Source organism: Aotus nancymaae, unplaced genomic scaffold (assembly GCF_030222135.1).
Source record: "Aotus nancymaae isolate 86718 unplaced genomic scaffold, 86718_ANA_hifiasm-v0.15.2.pri h1tg000007l, whole genome shotgun sequence".
NCBI classification, from domain to species: domain Eukaryota; kingdom Metazoa; phylum Chordata; class Mammalia; order Primates; family Aotidae; genus Aotus; species Aotus nancymaae.
In genome coordinates, this window is record NW_026988418.1 from 37643153 (window position 1) to 37669343 (window position 26191).

The 26191-nt window shown below is 37.1% G+C and overlaps 1 protein-coding gene across 8 annotated transcripts in view; it reads right to left on the minus strand.

Moving 5' to 3' along the window:
- Positions 1-26191, minus strand: part of ERICH3 (glutamate rich 3) — a 114998-nt gene that overhangs the window by 81765 nt on the left and 7042 nt on the right. For 3 of the 8 annotated variants that reach the window (XM_064372509.1, XM_012442564.3, XM_012442562.3), the window contains exons 1-5: positions 13013-14135; positions 11099-11192; positions 8422-8547; positions 4801-4872; positions 3070-3198 (exon numbers count right to left, since the gene is read on the minus strand). In XM_064372509.1, the coding sequence (XP_064228579.1) occupies positions 3070-3198; positions 4801-4872; positions 8422-8547; positions 11099-11192; positions 13013-13113 (522 nt within the window). In that variant the 5' untranslated portion in view covers positions 13114-14135. Of the gene's footprint in view, positions 1-3069; positions 3199-4800; positions 4873-8421; positions 8548-9027; positions 9191-9255; positions 9395-11098; positions 12295-13012; positions 14136-23987; positions 24358-26191 lie in introns of those variants that run through there. The other 5 variants (XM_012442563.2, XM_012442566.3, XM_012442567.3 and 2 more) reach the window with 5 other exon arrangements.

The following is a 26191-nucleotide window of genomic DNA, read 5'->3' on the forward strand; positions in this document are numbered from 1 at the left end:
ATAAAAAGTAATTTTTAACATCTAATGGCAACACAAAACAATTAGTGTCAAATGAACCACACAAATACAGCCAAACAGACAATAAACTACCTGAGAACAGAACGTAGAAGCAGAAGTTCTTAGGATCTTTAGGGCAAGCCAAAGAGGCTAATAAAATTTAAAGTTTCACAGAAGCAGTTAGATTTTATCCAAATGGTAAATAAGAGAAGAAAATGGATAAGCAGAAAAGAAGGATGAATTTGAACATCCAACCCAGAAGAGAGCTGGTTGTGAGCAAGACGTGGGAAGAGTAGCAAAGATAATATTCTCTAATATCTGTTTTCTTTTCTTCACTAGTAACAAAATTTTTATCTGGGAACATGGTTACTATGAATAAAGATGATATTTCCCAGCATCCCTTGCAACTCTTTGTAGATGTATGCCTCAGTTTTGGCCAATAAGATGTGAGCAGAAGTGACATGAAACTTCCAGATCATATGCTTAGAAAGAAGATATATGCTCCCACTTTACCCCTTCCCTCTGACTGAAATATCCAAATGGTGATATACCATCTTGGCTTTTGTGGATAAAAGCAACACTCTAAGTTGCTTTTATCAGCAACACAAAAGGAATCTGGGCTTTTGATGACTTCATAGAGTTGAGATGGCATGCCAGCTGAGACTCATGTATATGGTGGGATGGGGAGGGGGCCCTTTTGTTTATCCCAATGTTGTTATATTTATGGTTCCCATACACAAACCTATATCACGACCAATATGAGAAGCCAAGTGAACTGACTAAAGCAGCATTTGGTTTAAAGAAACAAAAGATAAGCCTGCATGGACCAAAGGTAAAAGGTCTTAAAACACACAAAGAGAAATTAGAATAAAGGTTTCTGAACAACAGAATCAGATCACCCAAAAGAATTCTTTTGAACTTTGTAAAACAAACATGGGTCAAGACGCTCTCCTGTCAAATAATGCAACTGAACACAAAAACTTGAACAATCTATTGTAGAAATTTAAGGGAACAGTTTACTGCAAACTAGCACATGATCTATTGGCTGTTGTGCTCTAAATTTTACTTCCCTACATTTGCATATAGATATCACTCAGTTAGATGAATGTGGCAGTCAAATGTTTAACTGATTACATTTATCTCCAAAAACAAATCTGCACCATTAACTAACAGCTGTGAGCTACAAATTGTTGTAGTTCACATCAGAAGCCACCTTAAATTCGTTATATTTTAAATTGTGTGTAACATATTTTCTTGGAATAAATATGGCACTGTAGCTTAACATTCTCAAAACCATACCAGAATATGAATTGAAATTAACTGCCTGGTGATCACTCAGCTTAGCCATTTCTAATTCTTATAGAAGATCTGTAGGGGTCAATGTTCCAAGCATATGCAGAATTAGTTGAAATGATTTTTCATAGTTTTAATGGGAGTGGTACAACTAAAAATCTGTGTTCTGTTTTGAAAGTTTAGGTTACCAAGGGCACTAACACTGTATTGGATGTTTCCTTGTTCATTTAAGAAAGTTAAAAAAGAAAAAAATCAATGGCAATATCTCAAAAGGATTATTATCTTTATATCAGGGACACTTGGAGATCGTGAGTCAAATTTAAAGAATATGTATCCAGGTTGGGAAAAAAAAGGTGGGGAGGAGGATTTGGATTTCTGTAAAATGGGAACTATTTAATTCCAAGGTCACAATAGGTATCAAAGCAAAAGCACCATCAGGGCTGGCCACGTGACAAATCCTGGCTTACCCGAGAGAAAGTTTTTTGAAGCTGGTGTCAGTGTTTCCTGTAATTTTAAAATTACTTTTTCACTCCTACAACATTAAGATCTGCTGGATGTCTCATAAACTATTTATTGAGGGTGTTCAGCTGGAAAATTGAAAAGAAAGCCTTTCAAGGATTTTTCCTCTCTGAAACAGGTGGGAAGACAGAAAACAGTACTTGATTATTTCTTTTGTTTCACTCAGGTTAAGCTTTTGAGAGTCTAGTGAATTTGCCATCCAGTAAAAGAATATGTACATATACACATTCAAATCAAACCTGGAAATAGGGTGACAACAAAGGAAAGATGGTTGCTTTTCATCATCTGAGCTGTTCATCAAGAAATGTCAAAACATATTTGCCCTTTGAAAAATGTCAAAGGCTTAACACTGTAGTGATGAACCTACTTCAACAATCTGTGAAAGCATTGCAATTTCTCCATAAATGTTTTGCAATTCAGAAAAAGTTCATGCTAACAAGGAAATATATTAGGCTACACAAAGCAAGAATGAAGATATAATCAAGCAATTCATTTACAACTTAAACCATCAACCTCCAGCAAATGTGTAACAAATCTTTTCCTGTACCTATATTATTTCAAGGTACTTTACCTTCCCTCAAGCAAATACCACCTTTAGGTTAGAAATGAATCAACCTGGAATCAAATATCAGTGTTTAGTTTCTTCAGATAGAATTTGTGCACATTTAATTATTTTTTATCTCAGAGTATGTGCACAGACTTTTAATAAAAGAAGCTCAGATGTTAGTATTTAGCCCAATATGCTATATGATGCCACTGAATTTATACAGATAAGCTGGAAGTAGAGGGAACAGCAAGAACAAAATCCAGAGGTCAGAAAATATAAGATATGTATAGGACAACTAGTGGTTCAATTTTTCTGTATTGAAGGGTGCTAAAGAGTAATCATGCAGAAAAAAATTGGAATAGCTAACTTGAGGTTCTATAGTTTAGGGTCTTAAATGTCACTTGGGAGTCTGGGCTTTTCTAAAGAGAATACAGGCCAGGGAAAGTATTTAGATATCTAAGTAACATAAGTAATCTGCACTTCCAGAAATCGAATCTAGCATTAATGAGCAAAATTGATTTAGCAGTAGTGATATTGACTAGAAGTGAGACATTCAAGAGAGACAGAGTTGAACAGATATAAGACTATATTTTCATTCAGTAGGACTGGCAGGATTATGCAGACATGCTCCCAGAGAGTATCCTTTCTGAGAATAAGAAATAATAAATTAATTAGCTGGGATACTGCATGACAAAGTGTTTAATATTACTCACCAGTGCTAATGGACTAGAATGTCCTTCATCAACCAGAAGGCTATGGCCACGATTAGTCTTTGGGCCAACTGGGGGATGGGGAGACAGGATTGGCATGTTATTTTCAACAGATCTTCTTGTGTGCTCTCCCTAGAATAAGAAAGCAATTTAACAAATAGATGCAGAGTTAGTAATCTAGGTTAGATTTGTGCCTGACGTGAAAGAAATACCATATGACTAAAGAAATCCAAGAGTTACTTTTGAGGCCTCTCGTGGTAGTTAGGAAAAGTTTCCACAGCTTTGTTAAGGAGTTAGGTGTGGTGGTAAAAGGCAAAAAATTGAGTCTGCTTTAGTTGTACTCAAATAACTGCAAAAGCAGTGTATCCTCCATTTTAGCAGTACTATTTGTTAATTTGCTTTAAGCAGAACACTACAAAAAGCATAATAAGCATAATGAGCTTTACTACTGTGATCAGTAGACTACCAAAAGTAGTACTTTTCTCTCTTAGAAAATAAATAATTCTGTTAGGTAAAAAGTGTCCCATGTTTTAAGAAAAAGAGAGCTAAAATATATCTTGTGCCAAATTCAGTAATAAAGTGAAAATTGTTACAAATAAAAATCATATGAAGAGGCACAAGAGTAATACATCTCCGTCAATGCTATAAAATGCCCATATACTTCCTGTAATGGGTTTGGCTACCTGGGCCATGGTGAATAACACACAGCAACTTTTCCTGCTTCATGCAATGTGAGTGACTCTTTTTTCCAGTAACCATTTTTCTCCATCAACATTTCAGCAGATAAATTATAGAATATATGATTCAGTCCTTGATGTAGAGCAATATTGGCAGAGTTGGATCAACCACAAATATCTACACACCAACTCTTTGATCTTGAAAAACTGACCCATCTTCTGCCATTTAAAAACACTTTTGTAACAAAATTATCTTCTCACCCTGATAAAATAGACCTAAGTGCATCAGGCAAGGGTGAAAAATTACTGTTTCTTATAGCAAGTTATTCCACAGAAGCTTTACAAAATGTTAATCAGTTTGTGAAACATATCTTAGGCCACACATTTGTAATACTACAGTATACAGAAAATTAAGGACAACATGTGATCACGAATGACTCAAGAAATTAAGTAAAACTGTCCACCTAAACGGAAATCTTGAATTTAACTGAATCTCTCATCTCTTGATTCAAGTTTATCTATTTCCTACATTCACTGCAAAGAAGATATATTTAAAAAATAGAAAACAAACAAGGACTTGTAAAATGCCTTTTACTAAATGTCTATATTTTATCATGCTTTCTTTTGCTAAAGAGAATCCTTTCTACCATATAGTTCCAAGGGTCACATTGAAATGAAAATATGCCATTGTATCATTCTTAAAAAGCCCTGCTTTCAATCAGGTTGGAAACATTACCCCATTTTTACTTTCTTAAGACACAAACATAAATCTCTTGACCTCTATCACAAGAATTATAAAAGCAAAAGAACATTTTCAAGTTTGTCTTTGAAAGGTTTGTGCCTCATTAAAATTTATTTTGCACAAACAGCTCCTATTTTTGTCACAATCTTCTGTAATGATGACAGCTAGGATTTAGGCTTGGTGGAACCATCATTGACTTCAACTATATTTTACCCAAAAGTAAAGTGTCCCAGGGAACTTGAATCATAGTTTCACTGTTTTTTTTTAATCATAAAATAATACTACAAAGTAAAAGAGAGTCATATAGCTCCTTACCTTAAACCTCTGAATTCGCTCCTTCCTAGCTAAGGTCTCCAATTTATTTTTTATTTCAAGTTGATGGTAACGCTAAGCATACAGGAAAGAATGAAGGAGAGAATCATATCAGTTATAGCAAAGACCTTTTTAAAGGAAAATAATTCCAACAGCTAACTATATTCTCAATTACCCCTCTTGTCATTGAGATGGAGAAGAATCACCTGCATCAGTTCACAAGTGGGAATATAAATTGGTGTAACTATTTGGAAATTCCATTTTGAACATATATTAGGCAGTTAAAAGTGTTCATAACCTTTAACCCTTAAATTTCACTTCTAAACCTGTGGGAAATCTAAGTAATTTTTTTAAATGTCTTATGGACAAAGACACTGTCTGAAAGATTTTTTTTTCCTTTTTTCTTCAAAGCAAAAAAAAAAATGCAGAAATGGTATGAAGTATAAAAAGAATGGCTATATTTTTGGCACATCCATATGATGGAATAATATATAATTGATCATTTAAATAAGGTTCATACAGATTTTGTTTAAAAATGGACAATGGACATAATGCAGGACAAAAGCAGGATACAGAATTTCTCAGCAATACAATTTATCAAGCTCATATTGTGTGTCTGTCTCTGTGCTAGGAAGGTGCTTCACATACACTATTTCTTCTTGATCAGCTCTAATTACCAAGCCGTACCATTTTACAAAGAAAGACTCTGAGGTAGTGGATAATGAACTTGCCCCAGGTCATATACCCAGCCAGTGGAGGAGCTGTAATTTCAACCTTGGCCTATCTGACACTAACTTCTTGTATTTTGCTTGTGTTTTTTCACAAAACCATGTTGTCCCTGTCACAATATAGTATGATTTTACTAAGGTAAAAATATGAATAGAAAAGAAACTAAAAGGACATGCATGTTAACCGTAGTTGTCTCTGAAAGGAGGAATTGTATGTAATTATTTTTCTTTTTACGCCTTTTTTCCCCAAATTTTTTGTAATAATTATTCTATAATTTAAAAATAAGCCTCACATAAAAATAATCTGCTTACAAAGAAAATTGAAATTAATCAGATGTATTTTAGAGTGTTTTATTCATTGGGCCTTTGAAAAAATGTTTCTTCTCTGTTCTTGGCTCCCTCCTGCTGCCTTAGGAACCCTGCAGACTCAATAATTCCCTATCATCAATCCTCTTCTTAACACTTCCCTTTCCTCTCTCTCTTCCTCTGATCTCCTACCCACTTATCATCAAAATGCTCAATTCACTATCAACATTTTTTCCATCTTCCATTTATTCTCAACTCACTGTAGTCATCCACATCTGCTGACTTGCCACTTCCCTACCGCTTAAACTACTTTTACCAAGGCCACCAATGTTTTCATCTTCTGGGTCAATCCCAATTTCCTTTTGTTCCCCCAGTGCTCATCTTATTTAACCATTCTGCAGCTTGTGAGAAGCTTCCAGCTTCCAGGACACCATTCTACAGACATGTTTTTGACCACTTGAAGGTTTCTTTTCAGCTCACGTTGTTGTTCTTGATCTCCTGCAGCGCACATACCTCCAAACAGGTGAGAAACTCCTTCTTCTGAGCTCTTTCTTCTCCCTCACTACTCCCTATTCAGTCAGCTTAATTCTTTCTCCCACTTGAGCTCCTCTGTAGACAGCTGCGTCTCCCAGCATTACCGCTACTGCTGTTAGCCTGCACCCTTTGGCAATAGCTTCCTAATTGACCTCCCATCTCCAATATTTTCCAGCTCATTAATCCATCTTCCACATTTTTAGCAACATCATCTTTCTAAAACAGCTCTGCTCATTTCTTTTACTCCCCTGCTGAAAAACATCTCATCGCCTCATCACCTATACCCCAAACTTCGTTGAGAATTTAAGGCTCTCCAGAGACTGGATACCAACTTATTGGAGAATGTCACTTCCTGCCACTCCTGCCAACTATACCACTGTGCAGTCTGGCCTCTATAAGGGTTCCTTTCCATCTACTATGTTCTTTCACACCTCTGGAACTTCCTAGGTCTGGAACACCCTTCTCGTGTTTTCATAGGAACTTTGACTCAGTCTTCAAAGAGCAAGACCTCTGTTCAGCTTCTTCTGACTCCCACAGAGAAAAGTCATCCTTCTCCTATTCTCTGAGCCCAGTCTATTTGGTCCTGTCTTCTAGCACTTAGTCATATTTTTAATCCTACCTTGCAGCTAAAATGCACAGCCTCATACTGGCACATGGGACACCTGCAATTATTGCTTGTTAAATGAGTGAATGCGTGAATGTTAATATAGCAGTATTAGCAAGGAGCATCAGCATAAACTAAATGTGAGACAAATGTGACAATTTAAAGATAAATATTGTTTATTTTATTGTATTAATATATGCTATTTATTATGTAAAATTACATTATTTCGTATATTAGATACTAACATTTTTCTAAAATATTTATTCAAAACTTTAGGAATCTGCAAAGATTTAAATAATAGCATATTCAACAGTTATGATGTGTCACAATGTGTTAAGTGAGATTTTGGAAAACTAGACTTCAAGGATTAAGACCAACAGAGAACTCAGTGCCTGTTGAGTAAATTTGAAACAAGGTATTGATTAATTTTATGCTGTCTATTTATTATTTTCACAGAAAAATTACAGCTGATACTTTTATAAGCAAGAATTTGGAGCCACAAACAATGATTCTATGTAATTCGTGGACATGGTATGACACAGATAATGAATTCCTAAATTAACAGATTATACACATCTTAAGTGAACACCTCATTTACTTGATGTAGCATAATAATAAATATTTTCAGTGGCACTAGACTTAGTATTGCTTTACTGATGATTCTACAGTTGTTCATAAATGTTTACTGCACTCACAGGTCAATGGTTTTATGAGCCAAGTTTTCTGATTTACTGCTTTTGTGGTCAAGCCAAGAAGTGACACGCTTTTTCACAGAGATTGAAATGGTGTTGATGCTTGAAACTACAAGTTCCATGGAGCAAGGCTGAAATAATTTATCAAATTAGCTAGATATCCCACTAAAGTGCCCTGTCAGATTAAAAAAATATATTGTTGATGCTTGGTTTGTGCATCTATGTTGACCAGCATGGCCTACGGTAGGAGGGACAGCAGATGTTAAAATGCCTATTCCTTGAAATGTAACATACGGCTGAGCTTCAGAGCCTTAAAAGAATAGCAGATCTGAAATAATTCATGGCAGTGGAATTACTGATATTTAAACAGATGCCACTTTTTTTAGCAAATGGAAATTGAGGTACAGATGGTGAGGACTGGTATGTTTTAGAGTAGCCATTGCGAATGAAAAATCTACATTTGGAAAATTAAATATCACAAAATATATAATGATGTCCATATTTTTCTCCAACTGAAATGAAAAAAGGCTTATGCTAGTCTTCTGGCTCCTGGCTACCCAGAGAGAGATTGAGAATTTCTTTGTTTCATTTTCTTTTTTAATGAAATGCAGGAAGAATATCTCTTTTTCTAGGTACCAAAGCATTATTAATTATCATATTAGAAATTGCCAATTATAAAGAAAACAGTAAAGATTTATATCTCCATCTTCAGTGACATGGAAGTAGAAAAAAACAAAAATAAATAAATATATATTTGTACCTCCATATCAAGAACTTTATGAAAAATTGCCTGGGCTAAGCACTCCCGAATATATTTTTGATGATCTCGCTTCATAATATTTAGTTTATATTCTTTTTCGGAAAGTATTCTTCCACTTCTTGTGATCTGTCATGAATAAATAAAACATACATAGAAATATAAAATAGAAAATGTGGTGTTAGTTTCCAAAAAAGGGAGGCTGGAGGGTGGAGAAGACAGACAGACAGACACACACAAAAACACACACACACCCACACACAAACACACACACACACACACAGGCATTGGGGATGGGGGGAGGGAGGGAAGGAGAGAGAGAAAAAAGGAGGAGAGGGGAGAAAGAGTGAGAGAAAGAAGCAGTAGCTTCTAAGCCTAAAGGAGTATATCACTATGGTTGATAAACTTTCACTTTAAATGAATATTTCATACAGCAAAAAGGAGAAAGGCAGTCTCATATACCCATCCTTGTGAAAACACACACAGGTGATACACTTGACGTTTAAAACAAGGTTTTCATCAGAGTAAGAATTTTCCCTTGATGGAACCCAGGTGTTCTTTTCATTTCTCTTTTCAACACTTTCCCGGAGGAAGCGGGTGAGGTACTACCTTGAAACAATGCCCAGGAGCAGTGATCACAGGACTGATGATCTCGCAGGAAATACTTTGAAGGGTAAACATGGGAGATACAGAGGAGCTCATCAGTTTGTTTTAAAAATAATTGGTTTCATTACTTTGTTTTCCTACTGCTTTTTTTCTTCCACTCTACAGCCTGGAATGTAATTTAATTTGTTGTTTTCATTCAGATTTTTACAGATTATGTGCTAGCATACATACAAGATATTCAATATTGGTCTCAACTGGCATCATTGCAAGTCCCAAGAGTGGCCATTTTTGTTTTGTATTTACTTATTTTTCTTTTCTTTATTCCTTCCTGTAGGCATAGTTGTTGATTTGTTGTATTGTTCTCTATCCCCTGTAAACAAATAGTGTTACCCATCTGGATTGTTCACCTTCTTCTTCTCCACTTATTTAAGCTCTGCTCTCCTCTTTCATGCAAGCCACATATATATTTTTTAATTCTGCTAATTGTAGTATTTTAACAATAGAGTTGCAACACACTGGAATATTGAGATCAACTAGAGTTGTGCTACAAGTGATGGGTTATTGATAATCTATTTTGTAAATACATCTTCCAATGGAAGAAAGAGGTATACCTATGGAAAGTGTGTTTGGAATCACAAATAACCCACTTACAGTCTTTGAATGTGTTATCCATGGGATATCATGTAACATGTGCTGAGTTGGAGGAAATGTTAAAATATCCTGACTACCATTCCCTTGGCAGTTAACACGAGTCACTGTTATCACCCCTCTGTGACTGTGTCTGATCTCCCCAACTAGAGTGAAAGCTCCTATAGGGCAAAGGTACTTAAACTTGACCCTGCATGAGAACCACCTGCAGGGCTTGTTGAAAACTGATAGGCCCCTTACCAGAGCTTCTGATTCAGTAGGTCTGGGGCAGGGCTCTCACATTTGCATTTTCTGTCAAGTGTCCTGGTGACCATGAATACTACTAGCAGAGAGGCTATATTTGAACCTCTATAGAAAGGGCTGCATCTTTCTTATTTGAATTGCGATGCATACAGCTGGTGTTCAACCAGTGCTTGTTAATGATACTGATAAGTAAATACAAAGTCCTTTCCATTTGTACGCAAGCTCACAGACTGTTATCCAAAGAAGTGATGTTAATAGTAACAATAATTACAACACCCATTTATTGCACATCTCTAACTGCCGCAACAATTCTGAGAGCTGGGTGCCATCATTCTCATTTTACAGGAAGTTGGGGCTGAAAAAGTTAAGAAAGTGATTTACTCAAGATTCAATGGCTTATGAGTGTCAAGCCGGGTTTCAGCCAGGTCTGTCTGATAACAAAGCCCCAGGAGGAGAAAAGCAAGCTCTCTGAGATCAGCTCGAGTGCCAAGCACAGAAACAATTAGAAATGCAATACCTGCTCTTTCAACACCATGACAACAATAGTTAAGGAAACCCATTGTGTTTTAAGAAGGTAGACAACTAACATTTTCTATAGCCATACCCCTTTCTTTCCATGGAATACTATAACATTTTTAAAAGGTTTCACATTATATACATTTAGAGGTATAGCAATTTTGTGGAAAGCACAGTTGGGAAGCTAATGAAGTACGGCAACATTATCAATAAACCATCACAGGAAATAATTGTTTTTAAATTTAGGGAGAGAGGTTGAAATGTACATGTCTTCCATACCATATTCTATGAATATCAAAAGCAATATTTTTTTCTGAAGAAGACAGTAAAATGGTCTTTATCTTCAATTCCTAACAGTTTCTAGCTCATACAATGTGTTGAATAAATATGTGTTGAATGAATGAATAAGCAGACAAATGAAATATGCTGTTGGAACCTCTCAGGGCCTTTTCCTCAATAATTTATAAGTTTTCTTAGCAGTCATTATGACCTGCTTTCCTATCTTTTCAAACAACCTCAAACACATAAATCAAAACTTTGGAAAGAAAGTAATTTTTCTAAAATGAGGGAAAGTGGAAGATGTCACTCAAAGAGAAAGCCTGAAAAGGTAGGGAATTATTGGCCTTAATGAAACAAGAAGACAGGTGAAAAGTAAACCAAAACTTACCAGTCCTGATCTTAAGAGATGCCGCCTTATCCTCGTATTGTTAAAATACCCAGCCAAGTGTTTATCTGTAAGGCTGTTATACGCTGCAAGTAACCTAAAATATAAAAATAAAACCCATAAGGTTTTTCAAGGGGTTGCTTGATAACAAAGGCAATTCTTTACTTTCTCATCCCCTAACAATGCATAATCATTCACTCACGCAGCCTGCCAGTCATGCGTGTATGTGTTTAATAAACATGTATTGAGCCCCTGCTGTTTTCTAGGTCTTATGATAAGAACTAGGAGATCATCCTGATTTTAATTATTCCACAGATAAGTATGGAAATCGCAAATCAATAAGTGGGTGCGAAAAGTACAACAACAGAAATATGCAAAAAGTCATGGCAGCACAGAGAAGGAGGCCACCAGCTCCATCTGTCAAAAAGGGCTTCACAGAGGAGGCCAGATGGGAAAGTAAGGGCTACCTGAGCAGATTCTTCAGCCTCTCACGACATACCCTAAACTCTGGTAACTCAGACTTACCTGCTGTCTCTCGTGTTCAGAATACATTGTGGTCCCCCAACTGTGAAGGCCCTTCCTTCACCTGCCAGCGAGCAGATAATAACCATGGTGTATAAACATCTCTTCTCTTGGGAAGTATTCTCTCATATGCCATGGCGTGCTGTGTAGCCTTCCACTCCCCACCCCCCACCTCCCACCTCATAAGACCCTGAGTTGCTATCTCATCACATAATATGCAATTGTTTATTTATTGATCTCCTCTGCCAGATTTGAAGGCCAGGATAGAGCATTATTCTTGGTATCCCTACTGATGTTATTTGTCAGGTATCAAAATAATAATGTGCTCAGTAAATAAAAATACAATTTTGTTTGGGACTTATTTTTATTGTTATAAATTCCTAACTAAATTTAAGCTCTTAAAGTATTAACTTTCTTATATGTGTATATATATATATAGAGAGAGAGAGATTTGCATTAATTTCGCATCTAGCACCAAACCAATAATGCATAGATCACTTTTGATTTTTAGAGTCTTTTAAGAGTTAAAGAGGATAAATTGGTTTCTTGATTGTATGCTAAACCTTGGTAAATTGTCAATCTAAGTATATACGTCAAATTTGAGCACTATTTTGTTTTAAACTATCTTTCATTAATTATTTAGTACTTTACAAAAACAGGCACACACATATGTATATACACATGGTACATGTACATACACATTCATACATAGACGTAGACATAGATGTTAGTATATACAGTAGTTCTCCCTTAACCACAGGGAATACATTCCAAGACCCCCAGAGGATGCCTGAAACCATGGATAGTACCCAATCCTATGTATACTAGGCTTTTTCGATCTGATATCCAGCACAGCTGCTAAGTGACTAAAGGGTGGGCGGCAAATACTGCGTGGATACCCAGGAAAACGGGACAATTCACATCCTGGGCAGGACAGAGCAGGACAGCATAGGATCTGACACTACTCAGAATAGCATGCAATTTAAAACTTATAAATTGTTTATTTCTGGAATTTTTCTGTTTAATATTTTTGGACTGTGGCTGAACCATGGGTAATTAAAACCACAGAAAGTGAAACCATGGATAAATGGGGACTACTGTATGTGTGTATATAGAGAGAGAAAGAGAAAGGGGGAGACCGGCAGAGATAGACAGAAGCAGAGTCAGGGAGAGGCAGAAAGAGGAAAAGAACAAGAAAGCCTAAAGATAGCCCAAACATAAAGCTGTCTTTAAAAAAATGCATACCCTATTACCTGCAGCAAAGTTTTATAATCTATACAATTTATTAGCAGCTAGTTCTTAATTTATTCTAAGACCAGAGCAAGGACTCATATTATAAAGTCAAGTAAATATCATTAGCAACAATTTTTTTAGTTGTTTGTACTCCTTAATTACATGGAGATGATTTGGGTGACTTCTTCATGCCTTTTTCTTCTTAACAGCCCGTCGCAGGAAAGTTCCATGCTGCCCAAACAGTAAGAAAAGTTTAATTTCATCCACAAAAGAGACCAAAAAGCAGTTACAAAGCTTAGAAGCCAAGGTGCCACATGAGAGTTGCAGACACATGAACAACTGCAAAAGCCATTATTTCACCAGGTTTATGTAAAAAGACAACCCAAGAGCTTCAGTAAGGCACATTGAAAACCAGCTCCGGATAATGCTTTGAAACCATCTTTAAATGAACTGTCTTGGTGTCCTATAGTTCATCAAAGGTTTCCTGTCTCCAAAAGGTCAACATTGTATACCTTACCCTTTCTAAATCTCAGAATATCTTTTCAGCTCCTCATTTCAGAAAGGTGAGCAGGTGTCTCTCAGTCCTAACAATCATGATTCCACAGTTCACAGATTCTTAAGATAAATCATTAGAGTGATATCATCTATAGTCTTTTGTCTGTTACTCAGGCTCAAGTTTTTTCTTAAAAAAATCAATAGTTTTGGAATGGCTGGGAGTGTTAAAACCCTGATTAAATGAAGTGGAGTTGAAAAGTTGGGATCACATACACCTCAACTTCCCTATTGACTGATAAATTATCCCCTTCCTTAATTCAGGCTCTGTAACTTCTTTACTATTGACATCCTAATAATTGCTTAGCCAGCTTTGGTAGCACCTAATTTTAACTGTACTCTCTTGGGTTTCTACTAACAAATGTGTGCATAATGCCTGTCCAAGCTCACGAAAGGTCGAGCGGGTCCAGTTGGGTTGAAAGGTCTTTTACACATTAGTTTTCTCACCTTTTCCTGTTTAGGCATGAATGTGGGCACCTGCTTGGGATGCCATTTGTAAAGCAATTCTTTCCACAGCTATGATCATATGACTAGCATTGGTAGGACGGCTGAATAATAACCAGCAGAGTCCACCCAGGCTCAGTTATTTCCTTTTTAGACAATGCTGGAATTGTTTTAACAGAAACTGTAGATTAATAAATTGTTTGATATCAAGAAATTACACTAAAATAAATTATATACAGATTTGGTAAAATGGTCAATGCAAGCATTTCCGCTGTATACATATACATATACATATACATATCACCACCTTTCTGACCATTGAGACTCCTTTCCAGGGAGATGGTCAAACACTGTGTGGGCCAGTGTAAGCCACACTGTGGTCTGGCTGATCCTCTCTGTTCCAGTCCTCTTCACAAGTGCTTGATATGGACTTGTAGCCCATTTTTGCAATTACCCAATTACAAGAGCTTCACTGACCAACACAAACTCCGGTTAGTAGAGCTTTTTGAAATTCCACCCTTTCCTCTGCATTCACTGCCACTTACTCCCTTCACTTTTCTTTTTTTTTTTTTTTTTTTTTCTTGCTCATGGCATAACCCTGGGCTGAATAAGGTCACCTTGCTCTGGACTTGGTGATTGCGTTGCAAATTCCTTTGTATGTTACGTTCTGCATCCAGTGTCAACACTAGACTTCCTGGTCATGCTGCCTCCAGCCTGTGATCCTTCACTGCACCCTGTTCATCCACTCCATTGGTCACAGCAAGCACCAGGTTATTGTGACCATGTTACTCACAGGCCACGTTGTCATGCCAAGACCCACGACTCACTGGCCGGATCAGTCTATCACGCTTGTTTCTTTGTGTGATGATGGTCAAGACTATCTAACCCATCCCCTGGTCAGTAGGTGGGGAAAAACCCACTTCCTGGCTCAATGCAGTGGGGAAGCAGTCTCCCAGGAAACAAAGCAACCTTATCTCCATGCTGGTTCCTATTTCCCTCACTTCAATGTGCACCCCACATCTTTCAGGGCTTGAAGTTCAGAAGAGCCACAGCTGAGTCACTGGGGTTGCTACCTTCCCAAGCTGCAGCCTTTCAGCACTTAACCCTGGAATCCTTGCCTCCTACCATGTAATATATAAATGTGGCTCTGTAATAAAGTTAGTGATTCCTAACAATCCCTTCTCCTGGTCCCAAAGAGAGATAGTCTACCCTATAAAAATCCCAACTCAAAGGAAAGGCATTGTAACAGGTTTTTTAAAAATCACAAATGCTTATTGTTTAGTGACTAATTTTAGGTTATTCCATAATGCACTGGGGACACAGAGATGGCACAGACACTGCACTCATGGAGCTCCCAATCTAGTGTGGAGGTATACAGATACATATGTATGTGTGTATGTGTCTGTGTCTGTGTCTGTGTGTGTGTGTGTGTGTGTGTGAGAGAGAGAGAGAGAGAGAGAGAGAGAGAGGAGAGATTTCTTCCTGTATCATAAGCTAATTCATTACCAAGTATCTCCATGTCAGGTACTGAATCCTGATCTGGGGAAGGAGTGTAATATCCATATTCCATTCTGCAGATTACAAAGCACTCTCGCATACATAGTTTCATCTGGTTTCTTTTAGACTCATGTAATATAAACAGTCTCTAACTATTACAGCTCTTTTATCTTACTAAAGTGGAAAAGCTCCAAAACAAGATACTATTTAATGTGAGTCAGTTTTAGGAAAACCTAAGGCAATATTTCTTTATGGATCACATTGATGAAGTCATTTCTTCTGGCCTAGAGCACCCTGGAACTCCACCCTCATCTCTACCTACACTGCCCATCCCCACACTGTCTACATTACCTTTGGGGATGAAAAGAGATACAGAAATTCCAACTCTAGCTTCAGTTAAATTCTGGCTCCACCATTACGGGCTCCATAACCGGGAACAAGTGACCCTCTGCCTCGATTTTTCTGCCTTTCTAAAACACTAGTATATGAACACAGTTCAGCCAATTCTTTGTCAATTTATTGTAAGATTGCTTTTTCTCCAATATCAAAAAACATGTTCCTCATTTCCATTTGAAACCTCATTCAAATGATCTTTACCATACGCATTTTCACCAACATTCTGTTTATTATTGTTTATGTATTCTCTAAGAACATGAAGGTTTTCTCTCTTTTTTCTGAGTCCTCACCAGAATCACTTTTAAAAATTGCCTCATGGAAATCTAGGCTTTTTCTAGCATGCACCTCAGAACTCTTCCAGCCTCCACCCATTACTTAGCCCCAAAACCACTTCCACATGTTTAAATACGTGTACTCTGCTGTTGGTACCAATTTCTCTTAGTCTCTTTGGGGCTGCTATAACAGAATATCATAGCGTAGGTTATGGTATTCTGTTATAGCAGCCCCAAAAAGAGTGTTTGTTGTTTAACTATTTTTGGAGGCTGGAAGTCTAAGATCAGGGTGCCAAGATGTTTGGGACCTTGAAGAAGAGCCTCTCCCTGGTTTACAGATGATGCTCTTCTCATCATGTCCTCACATGGCAGGGAACAGAGAGAGAAGCAAGCTCTCGTGTGTCTCTTCTTAGAAGGGCACCATTCCCTCATGATCTAATTACCTCCCAAAGGCCTCATCTCCAAATACTATCACATTGGGGATTAGGGTTTCAACATATGACTTTTGGGGAGACACAGACATGTAGTCCATAACAGATGATATGATCATTCCCATTTTGTAGATGAGAAAAACAAGGCTTAGTTTAAATCACTTGCCAAAGATCATGTAACCTAAGCCTTTCTCCTGCTAATACATAACAAATCATAGTAAACACCACTTATCAGGTCTTGCTAATATGAGGACTACAGTATACTAAGAATAATGATGGAAAAATGTGAATCATGAAACATTCACAGAGAAATATAATCCACCCAGTTCTCCACTACAGAGATAGAAACATTTTAAATATATATATATATATTTCTTGAGACACAGTCTCACACTCTCGCCCAGGCTGGAGTGCAGTGGCACGATCTCGGATCCCTGCAACCTCTGCCTCCCAGGTTCAAGTGATTCTCCTGCCTCAGCCACCCAGGTAACTGGGATTACAGGTGCCCACCACCAGGCCAAGCTAATTTTTTGTATTTTAAGTAGAGATGGGGTTTCACCACGTTGGTCAAGCTGGTCTCGAACTCCTGATCCATCTACCTTGGCCTCCCAAAGTGCTGGGATTACAGGCATAAGCCATCATACCCCGCCATAAATAAAAATTCTTACAGACTTATATTAACAAATATATAATTTTCCTTTATAATTTTAGTGTAAAAACAATGTGCTGAAGTCTTAAAATCAGCTAATCTCTTAAATATTTATTCCTGCATCATGCTTTGCACTAAAAATTTCCTCAAAAGCATACTTGTTTGAGGAGATGTTAAAAATAATTTTGATTCAACAGGGTTAGTTTTGTTTAACCTAGATTGTGACTTATCCCATCTGAATTAATAAAGTGTTCATTTGTTTTCTATTGCTGCTATAACAAATTAGCACATACTAGTAGCTTAAAACAACACAAATCTATCATAGCTCTAGAGGTCAGAAGGCAAAAACTACTTAAATTAAGGTGGCATTCTTTCTGCAGTCTCTAAAGGAGAAATCAGTTATTTTTCCTTTCAATCTTCTGGAGGCTGCCTACATGCCTTGGATCCGGGGCCCTTACCATTGCAAAATGCAGCCATGGCTGGTTAACTATTTCTCACAATGTTATCTCTCTGATTCCGGTTCTTCTGCCTCCTTCTTCCCCACTTAGGGACCCTCGTGATTACATGGGGGCCACCCACATTACTCCAGGATAATCTCCTTATTTTAGGTCAGATGATTCACAATATTAATTCAGTCTGCAACATTTATTCTTTCTTTTCATGTAAAGTAACATATCCACATGCTCTGAAGACTAAAATATGGACATCTTTAAGGGCCACTCTTCTACCTACTGCAAGATTTCTCCCACATGCCAGATGCCAAGAGCAGAAACAATGGACACTGAATGTGACAGTGATTGGACTGTGTCTTAGCCCATTACATGCTGCTGTAACAGAATACCACAGGCTGGGTAATTTATTAAAAAACAGCACTTTGGGAGGCCAAGGCGGGTGGATCACGAGGTCAAGAGATCGAGACCATCCTGGTCAACATGGTGAAACCCCGTCTCTACTAAAAATACAAAAAAATTAGCTGGGCACGGTGGTGCGTGCCTGTAATCCCAGCTACTCAGGAGGCTGAGGCAGGAGAATTGCCTGAACCCAGGAGGCGGAGGTTGTGGTGAGCCGAGATCGCGCCATTGCACTCCAGCCTGGGTAACAAGAGCGAAACTCCGTCTCAAAAAAAAAAAAAAAAAAAAAAAACAAATTTATTTTTCACAGTACTGGAGGCTGAGAAGTTCAAGATCAAGGTGCCATCATCTGGTGAGGGCCTTCTCCCTTCTTAGTGTGTCATTGTGAGCTTCCCCGGTTCCTTTGCTTTCTTTCTGTATCATGACAAAAGATCAGAGTGCCTTGACTGTTCTATGACCCAGCCAGCTGTAGGTTTTTCTCAGCAGGCTTGAACCCAAACTGAGGCCTTGGAAAAATTTCAGGCACTGGAAAAGTTCCCTAGATTTGCTAGAAAGAGATTGGCCCAGGGCCATGAACAAAATTTCCTACGAACTCCATACCCTGGCCCCCCTCATCATGGACATACCTGGATAGGACATCCCTTTTCTCTCACTGTTCATTGTGAGAATATGCTGCAGCACTCTCCATCTAGGTTCCCTTAATAAATGCTCTGGACTGATCACCTGGGCCTTTAGTGTTTCTTTCTTTGGAATCCCAACTGGCCTCATCACAGGATGGTTTGAGGCCCTTCTTTGTGGGAATTCCCCTATCGCCACTTTTGAAACTATCCCATTGCAAAATAGTCATTGCATGGCAGAAGGTGGAAGGGCAAGAGCACACCCACTCCCATGAGCCCTTGGCTTGAGGTTCAATTCTAATTCTACCCCCTACAAGATACATGACCCTGGATAATTCAATCTTCTTTACCTAACAATTATCCATGAAGTAAAATGCTAGGACTACTCCCCAAAGTGGATCATCTCAATTTACTGGTCGGGAAATATATTTGCTTAAAGCTGCATCATTTTTGGAATACAGAAATTCACATGGGGAAATACCCACAAAGAATCTGGCAATCTACTTCATTTTACATTCAGCAAACAGGTTCTAAAAGTAGTCATGGGTCATCAACAAATCAATAAACATGCCAGAATGTCACAGGAGTTCCCATAAAATTGTACCTAGCCTTTTCATAGGGTCCTTGTCTCACCACCTTCCACCAGAATTTCTTTCATCCATGCTTAATCACTGTCTTCAGACTCACGTAAGATTCTCTTCCTCTATACCCTCCTACAAGATGTTGTATGGAGCACACAGTAAACTAACACAAACTCAGCCAAGATTTATTGAATAAATGTACAAATCAGTTAATGGAAACAAAACATATTGGTCCAATTCCTTGACATATACCCTTTTTTAAAATCCACATGTGAGGATAATCACCTTTTCTGCTTCTGGACAATAAATGGAAGTAGTCTATGACAAAGAGCTTCAAAAGCATATTTTATGTATTTTGGCTTTTTTAAATACAGCATTCTCCGCATGAGTGATCTTACTAACAATTTTGTTTTTGTCATTTGTTTTTGTTTTTTCTTGTGTTTGGCAAAATGGTGCCTTTGTGGCATGCTACATATTGCATTAGAAAAAAAAATAGTTCCAAGGGAGGCAAAAAATAGTTCCAAGGTAGGCAAAAAATATATATCCTTTTGAAGAAACTTGGTAAAAGACAAACAATTGACATGAGGGTCAATAATTTTCTATTCCTATATAAGAAAACTCTGCCAACTACCATTAGACCAAGAGTCTCTACAGCCTGTCACTTTATAGGAGGTGATTAAACTGATATCATATAAATGATTTTATATTACATTCTTCATTCTTTTTTATTTGCATCCAAACCTGCCAGATCTCAGCAATTATGCTAAATATTGATTTACAATTTTTCTCAGCTTATTCTAACAATGAAGCCAGATGAGAACCATAATATTATTTTATTTATAGCCTTAATATAATGGTTTGAAGTGACTAGTAAAAACAATACTGGTCTCCAACTGTGCTGACTGCTGGCAAGAAAATTTTGCAGTGTTCCCAGATGAGGCAATAGGGAAGCAGTAAATGGGAGTCAGTAGGCCTGAGACACACTAAGTTTGAGCAGTTGCATATGAGATATGGTATATACTTTCATATACTATGAATTCTTCTCTTTATAATGTTACATCTTTGAATGGAAAAAAATTGTAGCCACTTGAAAATATGCATTAATAGAAAAATAATATCTAAACTAAGGGACATAATGAGGCCATTCAGAGGCAAGGTAACCAGGATGGAAAGTTCTGGAAACCAAGAATTTTTATCACTAGCATCTATTGAGCAGTTTCTTAAATTTTTGTAGTGTATAAACACTCTATATAACATACACAATCCTATGAATTAGTATTATCCTCCCCCTTCATAGATGACTTAACAGATGTAGAGTGGTTAGATAACTAGTTCATAATTAGTTAAAAGCAGATCCAGGATTCAAACCAGGACTGCTCTGCTTTAACCATAAAACTGAATGTACTCCTCCTTCTCCTCTTCCTTTTCCCCTCCTCTTCCCACTTTCTTGTCATCTGAGCTAATTTCAAGAAAACAATTCTCAGATTTGTTCAGAACATATGCTGAAATGAAGTTTGGGGTAAAAGATGCTTGTTAGAGATCAACACCTGTGAAAGGAAAAGAGAGGAAGCAGCATTGAGCAGCAGAAGAAGTCAAATCGTATACAGACCAAGTAAAGCCATGGCCAACCTATCAGGGAACTCTGTAACAAGTGGTGTGCTCCTCTGTCAATGAACAATCAACAAACACCTAATAAGTGGGTTCAACCAGAAATTATGCATTTGGCAAAAAAAAAAAAAAAAAAAAAAATGCTGCTGTGTAGGATACATTTTCTAAATATATTATTGAGTATATTATACAAGAAAAAAAATAAAATTGTACTAAAGAGCTTCATTCAAATGCCTATCACTTTTTTCCACCAAAGTTTAGGTTAATTTCCTAAGAGCTAGTTCTTTTAAAAAGTCGTGCTTTTTCTATAGACACTTCTACTCTATGAGTTTCAACAAGCTGTTTACTCACTATTAAGCTCAACTTCCTCATCTATAAAAGGGGAAAATAATTGTGCCTTATATCCTAGAACTTCTGTTAAGTATTGTTATGATAATGCAAGAAAAGAGCTTAGTGCAGTGCATGGCACTATTAGTTGCTATTGTTATTAGCAATGTTTTATTCTTAAATGAACCACGTATACATTTCCCTATGCTCTGAAAGGAAAATATTCTATGGTTTAGAATCCTAGAAAAAGCACAGTAAGGATAGTTGAGAGCAGGAGGATGATTTAAACAATCAAAAAGAAAATGACGTCTGAGCCAGTAGAAGGGAACTGAATAAGTGCCTGGCCATTTGAGGGGCAGGCGTGGAAACTTACCAGAGGATTGCTCTAGGAAGAGGGATTACCATATGCAAAGGTCCAGGGATGGGAGAGCACCATGGCATCTAGCTTTACACTATCCTCCTGCTAGAACCACCTCCTGCTACTGTCTCCACCTCTGTTGCACAGGCACATATGTGTGTGTGTGCCTGTGCACACACATGCACAGTTCCAAAACCCACCTTGCAAAGACAGTAGGTGTCTTTCAAAGGCCAGAGGGTAAAACTGAGAGGAGGGTAGTCAGTTAGCATGCCTGCTGCCAGACACAAAGGAGATTACTGTAATTATTATGTGCAACAAACCCAAAGTGCTTATTATGTGCCTGGTCTTGTGCTATCCCAAGGTTACAAAGCTGCATAAGCACAGTCCCTGCCTTGAACGTACTCAAAATCCAACCAGTGAAAGAATGGCAGTGCAGTATAATGTGCTATAATTACAACAGCAACTGTTTATTGTGCTTGGCATGCACAATCTCATTTAATCTGCAAAACATCCTATGCATCAGATTATTATCTCATTTCACAAATAAGTGAATTATACACACACAAGAAGGGTATCCAAGAAGAACTGAAATCTGAACTGGGTCCTAAATGACAAATCAAGTGTTGTGGAAAGAGGTAAAATTTGGATGGGTAACTATGGGGGCAGAAGTACTATCTGGACTCATTCTAAGAAGTAGGGAAATCGTACACAAAGTCCCAGAGAGAGAGATCACAGGTTTCTGTCACCCAAATAGGAATTCATTGATTATTTATGATATGGTCTGGCTGTGTCCCCACCCAAATCTTATCTTAAATTGTAGTTCCCATAATCCCCATGTGTCATGGGAGGGACCCAGTAGGAGATAATTTAATCATGGGATTACCCTCATGCTGCTCATGCTGTTCTTGTGATAACGAGTGAATTCTCATGAGATCTGATGGCTTTATAAGGGGCTTCCCCTTTTGCTGGGCACTTCTTCCTGCCACCATGTGAGGAAGGACATGTTTGCTTCCCCTTCCTCCATGATTGCAAGTTTCCTGAGGCCTTCCCAGGAACCTCTTTAAACTCTTTCCTTTATAAATTAACAGTCTCAAGAAGTTATTTATACCAGTGTGAGAATAGACTAATACAATTTACCATAAAATTATTATAATAAAAGGGAATTGAGTTCTACAGTATGATTATATTGTAAATTATTGATTAAGGAAGTTACCATTATGTGTCAAATATACTTTAGAAGGTTACATTGGCTTGAAAATCTGATCCCTCTTTATTTATATTTGATCTTAGAATACAGTCTCTCTAATAGCTATGACTAGCCTACTTAAGCTCCTTAAACTACCATCCACTGATTATAAGAAGGCTGAATATACATGTCCACGCATTCAGACATATATGTATGTGTGTGTGTGTATTTATATACAAACATAAATGCTTTTACACATGTATGTATAATTTTCAGTTACTTTCTAGTCTTTGGGTATTTCCACAAATGCTTATGAATGGTACCTAACAGCTCTCAGTGATTCCCACTAGTTTTTTGTGATGCAAGTCATAGGGTCTGCCTATCTGAATTAAACATGGCAAATTAAAAAAGAAAATCTCTCACATATTATTTTCAGGATCAATAGTACTATTTTAATGTCCAATAGGAAAATGTTCAGAAATGATCCCACAGAGTGATGTACTATGTGAAAGAAACAAAGAAGAAGTAGGGGGATAAAAGGAAGAAGAAAAAGAAAAAAAAGCCGGCTGCCAAAGAGGGCAAATCAATAGATTACTATGTGTGTTGAGAAGGAAAACATAGTCAACCATGTTAAAAACCTCCTCGTTGCCCTAAAATGTAATTCTTATGTGCAGTAGTAAGATTTAAAATGGTAATGACACATGGGCAAAGGTTAAAGAAGTTGACTAAATTTTAAATGCTCAACCATTTAAAAATAATACCCATAAGATTTTCACCAGCCTTTCTACTATTTGTCAATGTCAAAGCAATGATGCAGTTTCATGAGTTTGTCTTGAATTCTCAAATTTGATAAAAAGAGCAAGTGTGCTAGAGAGGTACAAATGCTCTGGGTCATTGCATCCATTTTTATTAAAATTCTCCATTGTTCAGAGCATGATTTCTTTAAAGGAGCAACCTCATTTTGAGGGGTCATGAATTGGTAGGTCAATGTTAATTTTCTTTCTAAAGATTCTTGAGTCTAAGAACAGGTTGTCATTTAAAAGTAATTAGTTTAATTGAACAAGAAAGTGATTTATGGACTGGAAACACTTTCTCCATGTTCCCTTCCAATTAGCTTGGGACATGTCTGCTTATTTTGAAGTGTATGTTTTATTTATTTGGGGTATATGTCCTTTAAGAATTAAATTCTAAAGACTTAAGCAACATGTGCTTTACACAAAGATCAAAATAAATACACAATAGCTGCCATTCACTGAGTTCCTATTATGTGCTGGTATTTATTAGCCCCACATTTTTGAAAGAGGAAAATGAGATGCAGAAATTAACTCCCCTGCATTTATATAAGGCATAACTGGAATTTAAACTTACATCCTTCTGGCTCCAAAAATAAATCCTCTTCTGAAATAGCATGTTTATGTCATATTTTTTTGGATTGGACATTGATTTTTTTCTCTTTGGAATGTAAGTCCTTTTAATTTAGAGGAAGAGAAAAAAATAGGAAAGATGAGTTTTGGGCAATTGAAATTTTATTCATTCCTTCTTTGAAGTGTTCCCATTTTTTTCCCCCCACACTCCTATCTACAGTTTCTGAATATCTCTGTCTTTTAACTGCCCTGCTGAGCTCTCCTTCTCCCTGTCACAGCATTCTCAAGTTTGATTTCTGCTCCATGCTCTTGCATGTGGCCCTGAAACATCAGACCTTCCAATAATTTTTCTGAGCCAATCTCCTCACCAAGGACTGGAATCTGAATATCCCTCTTCACACACTGCAGCCCGAGGCCAGCCTCACCTACTCCCTCAGGTTTTGTTCTAGAAGATGCCAGGCTAGTTGAAGTTCCATATCTCCAGCTTGACTGAAAGGAAACAACTATGGGAAAGAAGGTTTTAAAAGTCATACTTACATAAATCCCTATGAATTGTGGTGAAATATTCATTTGCTGCAGTTACAGAGATTCCCAACTATTGACTTCAATAGAAAAAAAAAAAAGTTCAAACCCATTTTTATAAAGGCTTAGGAGATGATCAGAAATAAATCTGAAATAAGGCCCCAAGTCCTCACATTACTAAAAATATAATCACCTACCTGTAGGACCACTTGTAAAGTAAATAATAACTTTTGTTATGATTTAAGCCACTATTAGTTTGGTTTTCTGGTTACCTGCAGCTGGATGTATTCCTAAGGTCACTAAAGTCAGAGACATATGGTAGGAATTATTGAGCTAAATTTGGGGCATAGTCCTGAGGTACAATGAGGACCCAAAGATGTAGAGAGATGTGGTCTTCACCCTATGGAGTTTGCAATTTACATGGGAGATATAAAAACTATTCAAATGCTACAAGGAAAGTGTCTGTGTGGTACTTGTTAGTGTAACTTTAAAGACAAAATAGTCTTAGAAACAGCTCTTTAAATAGTATAGCTTTATCAGTATAGTTTTAAAAACAGAATATTCAACTCTAATAATCCACAGGAATATAACAAGAATGCAAACTCTAATTATCTATGGATGTAGGAGTTCAAATGATTTTGATTTTCCTCATGGTACTTTTCTGCTCAAAGTAGAACATTTTCAAAATAGAGATAAATACAAAGAGGAAAATAAAAAAAACACTTGAATCCCTAGTACCCAGAGAGTTGAAGTTCCTTCTAACTCTATTACTCTAATTTACAGCAAATTATTTCAATCTAAACAACAGAAACAATATTATTGTAAATATCTTGGAGCAAGCTATGAAGAGAAACAGCTTCTTTGTATGAGAGCCAAATAATATTCACAAATATAAAATATTACAATTCATGGCATATAGAGAATGCCAAATTAACTGCTCCTATAAAACACTATGATTCAATTCAATTTAAAATCCTTAGTTTTTAATGCTGTTTCATAACTACTATGTGCAATTTATATTGTCTGTTTAGTTCCCTGCTGTTTCTTTCCTTGCTTCAATATTTTGCCCTAAGAATTTTCATTAATTTGTAAATGTTGTGACTATTTTAGAAAAATAATAACAGACACATAAAAATGGATCAACAGCTTAAAATGTTCATTTTTTCTCCCAACCAGCATCAGGCACTGAGAGGTAGGGAGTAATTTGATTACTAATCAGACTTAACAGTTCAACCCTTACCTGTAGAGATCATGGATTTATTACCTTAATTATTTCTCCTCACTAAGCTTTTACTCATATTTTTTGTTAGCTTTGACTTTTATCTCCCTTTTGAACTTTTGGCTTCAAATCTCCATTATCCTTGTTATATATTTAATGTCAGTATCACCCCAAAATTCATATGTTAAAATCCTAACCCACAATGTAATGGTATTAGGAGATGGGGCCTTTAGGCGTTTATTAGGTGAAGGTAGAACCTCATGAATGGAATTAGTGTCTTAAAAAAGAGACCCTAGAGAGCTCTCTCACCCATGCTGCCATGTGAGAGCCCAGCAAGAAGATGACCATCTGTGAACCAGAGAGCAGGCCCTCACCAGAAACTGCAAATGTATGTTGGGCTCCCCAACCTCGAGAGCTGTGAGAAAAAAATTTCTATTGTTTATCAGCCACCCAGTTTATGGTATTCT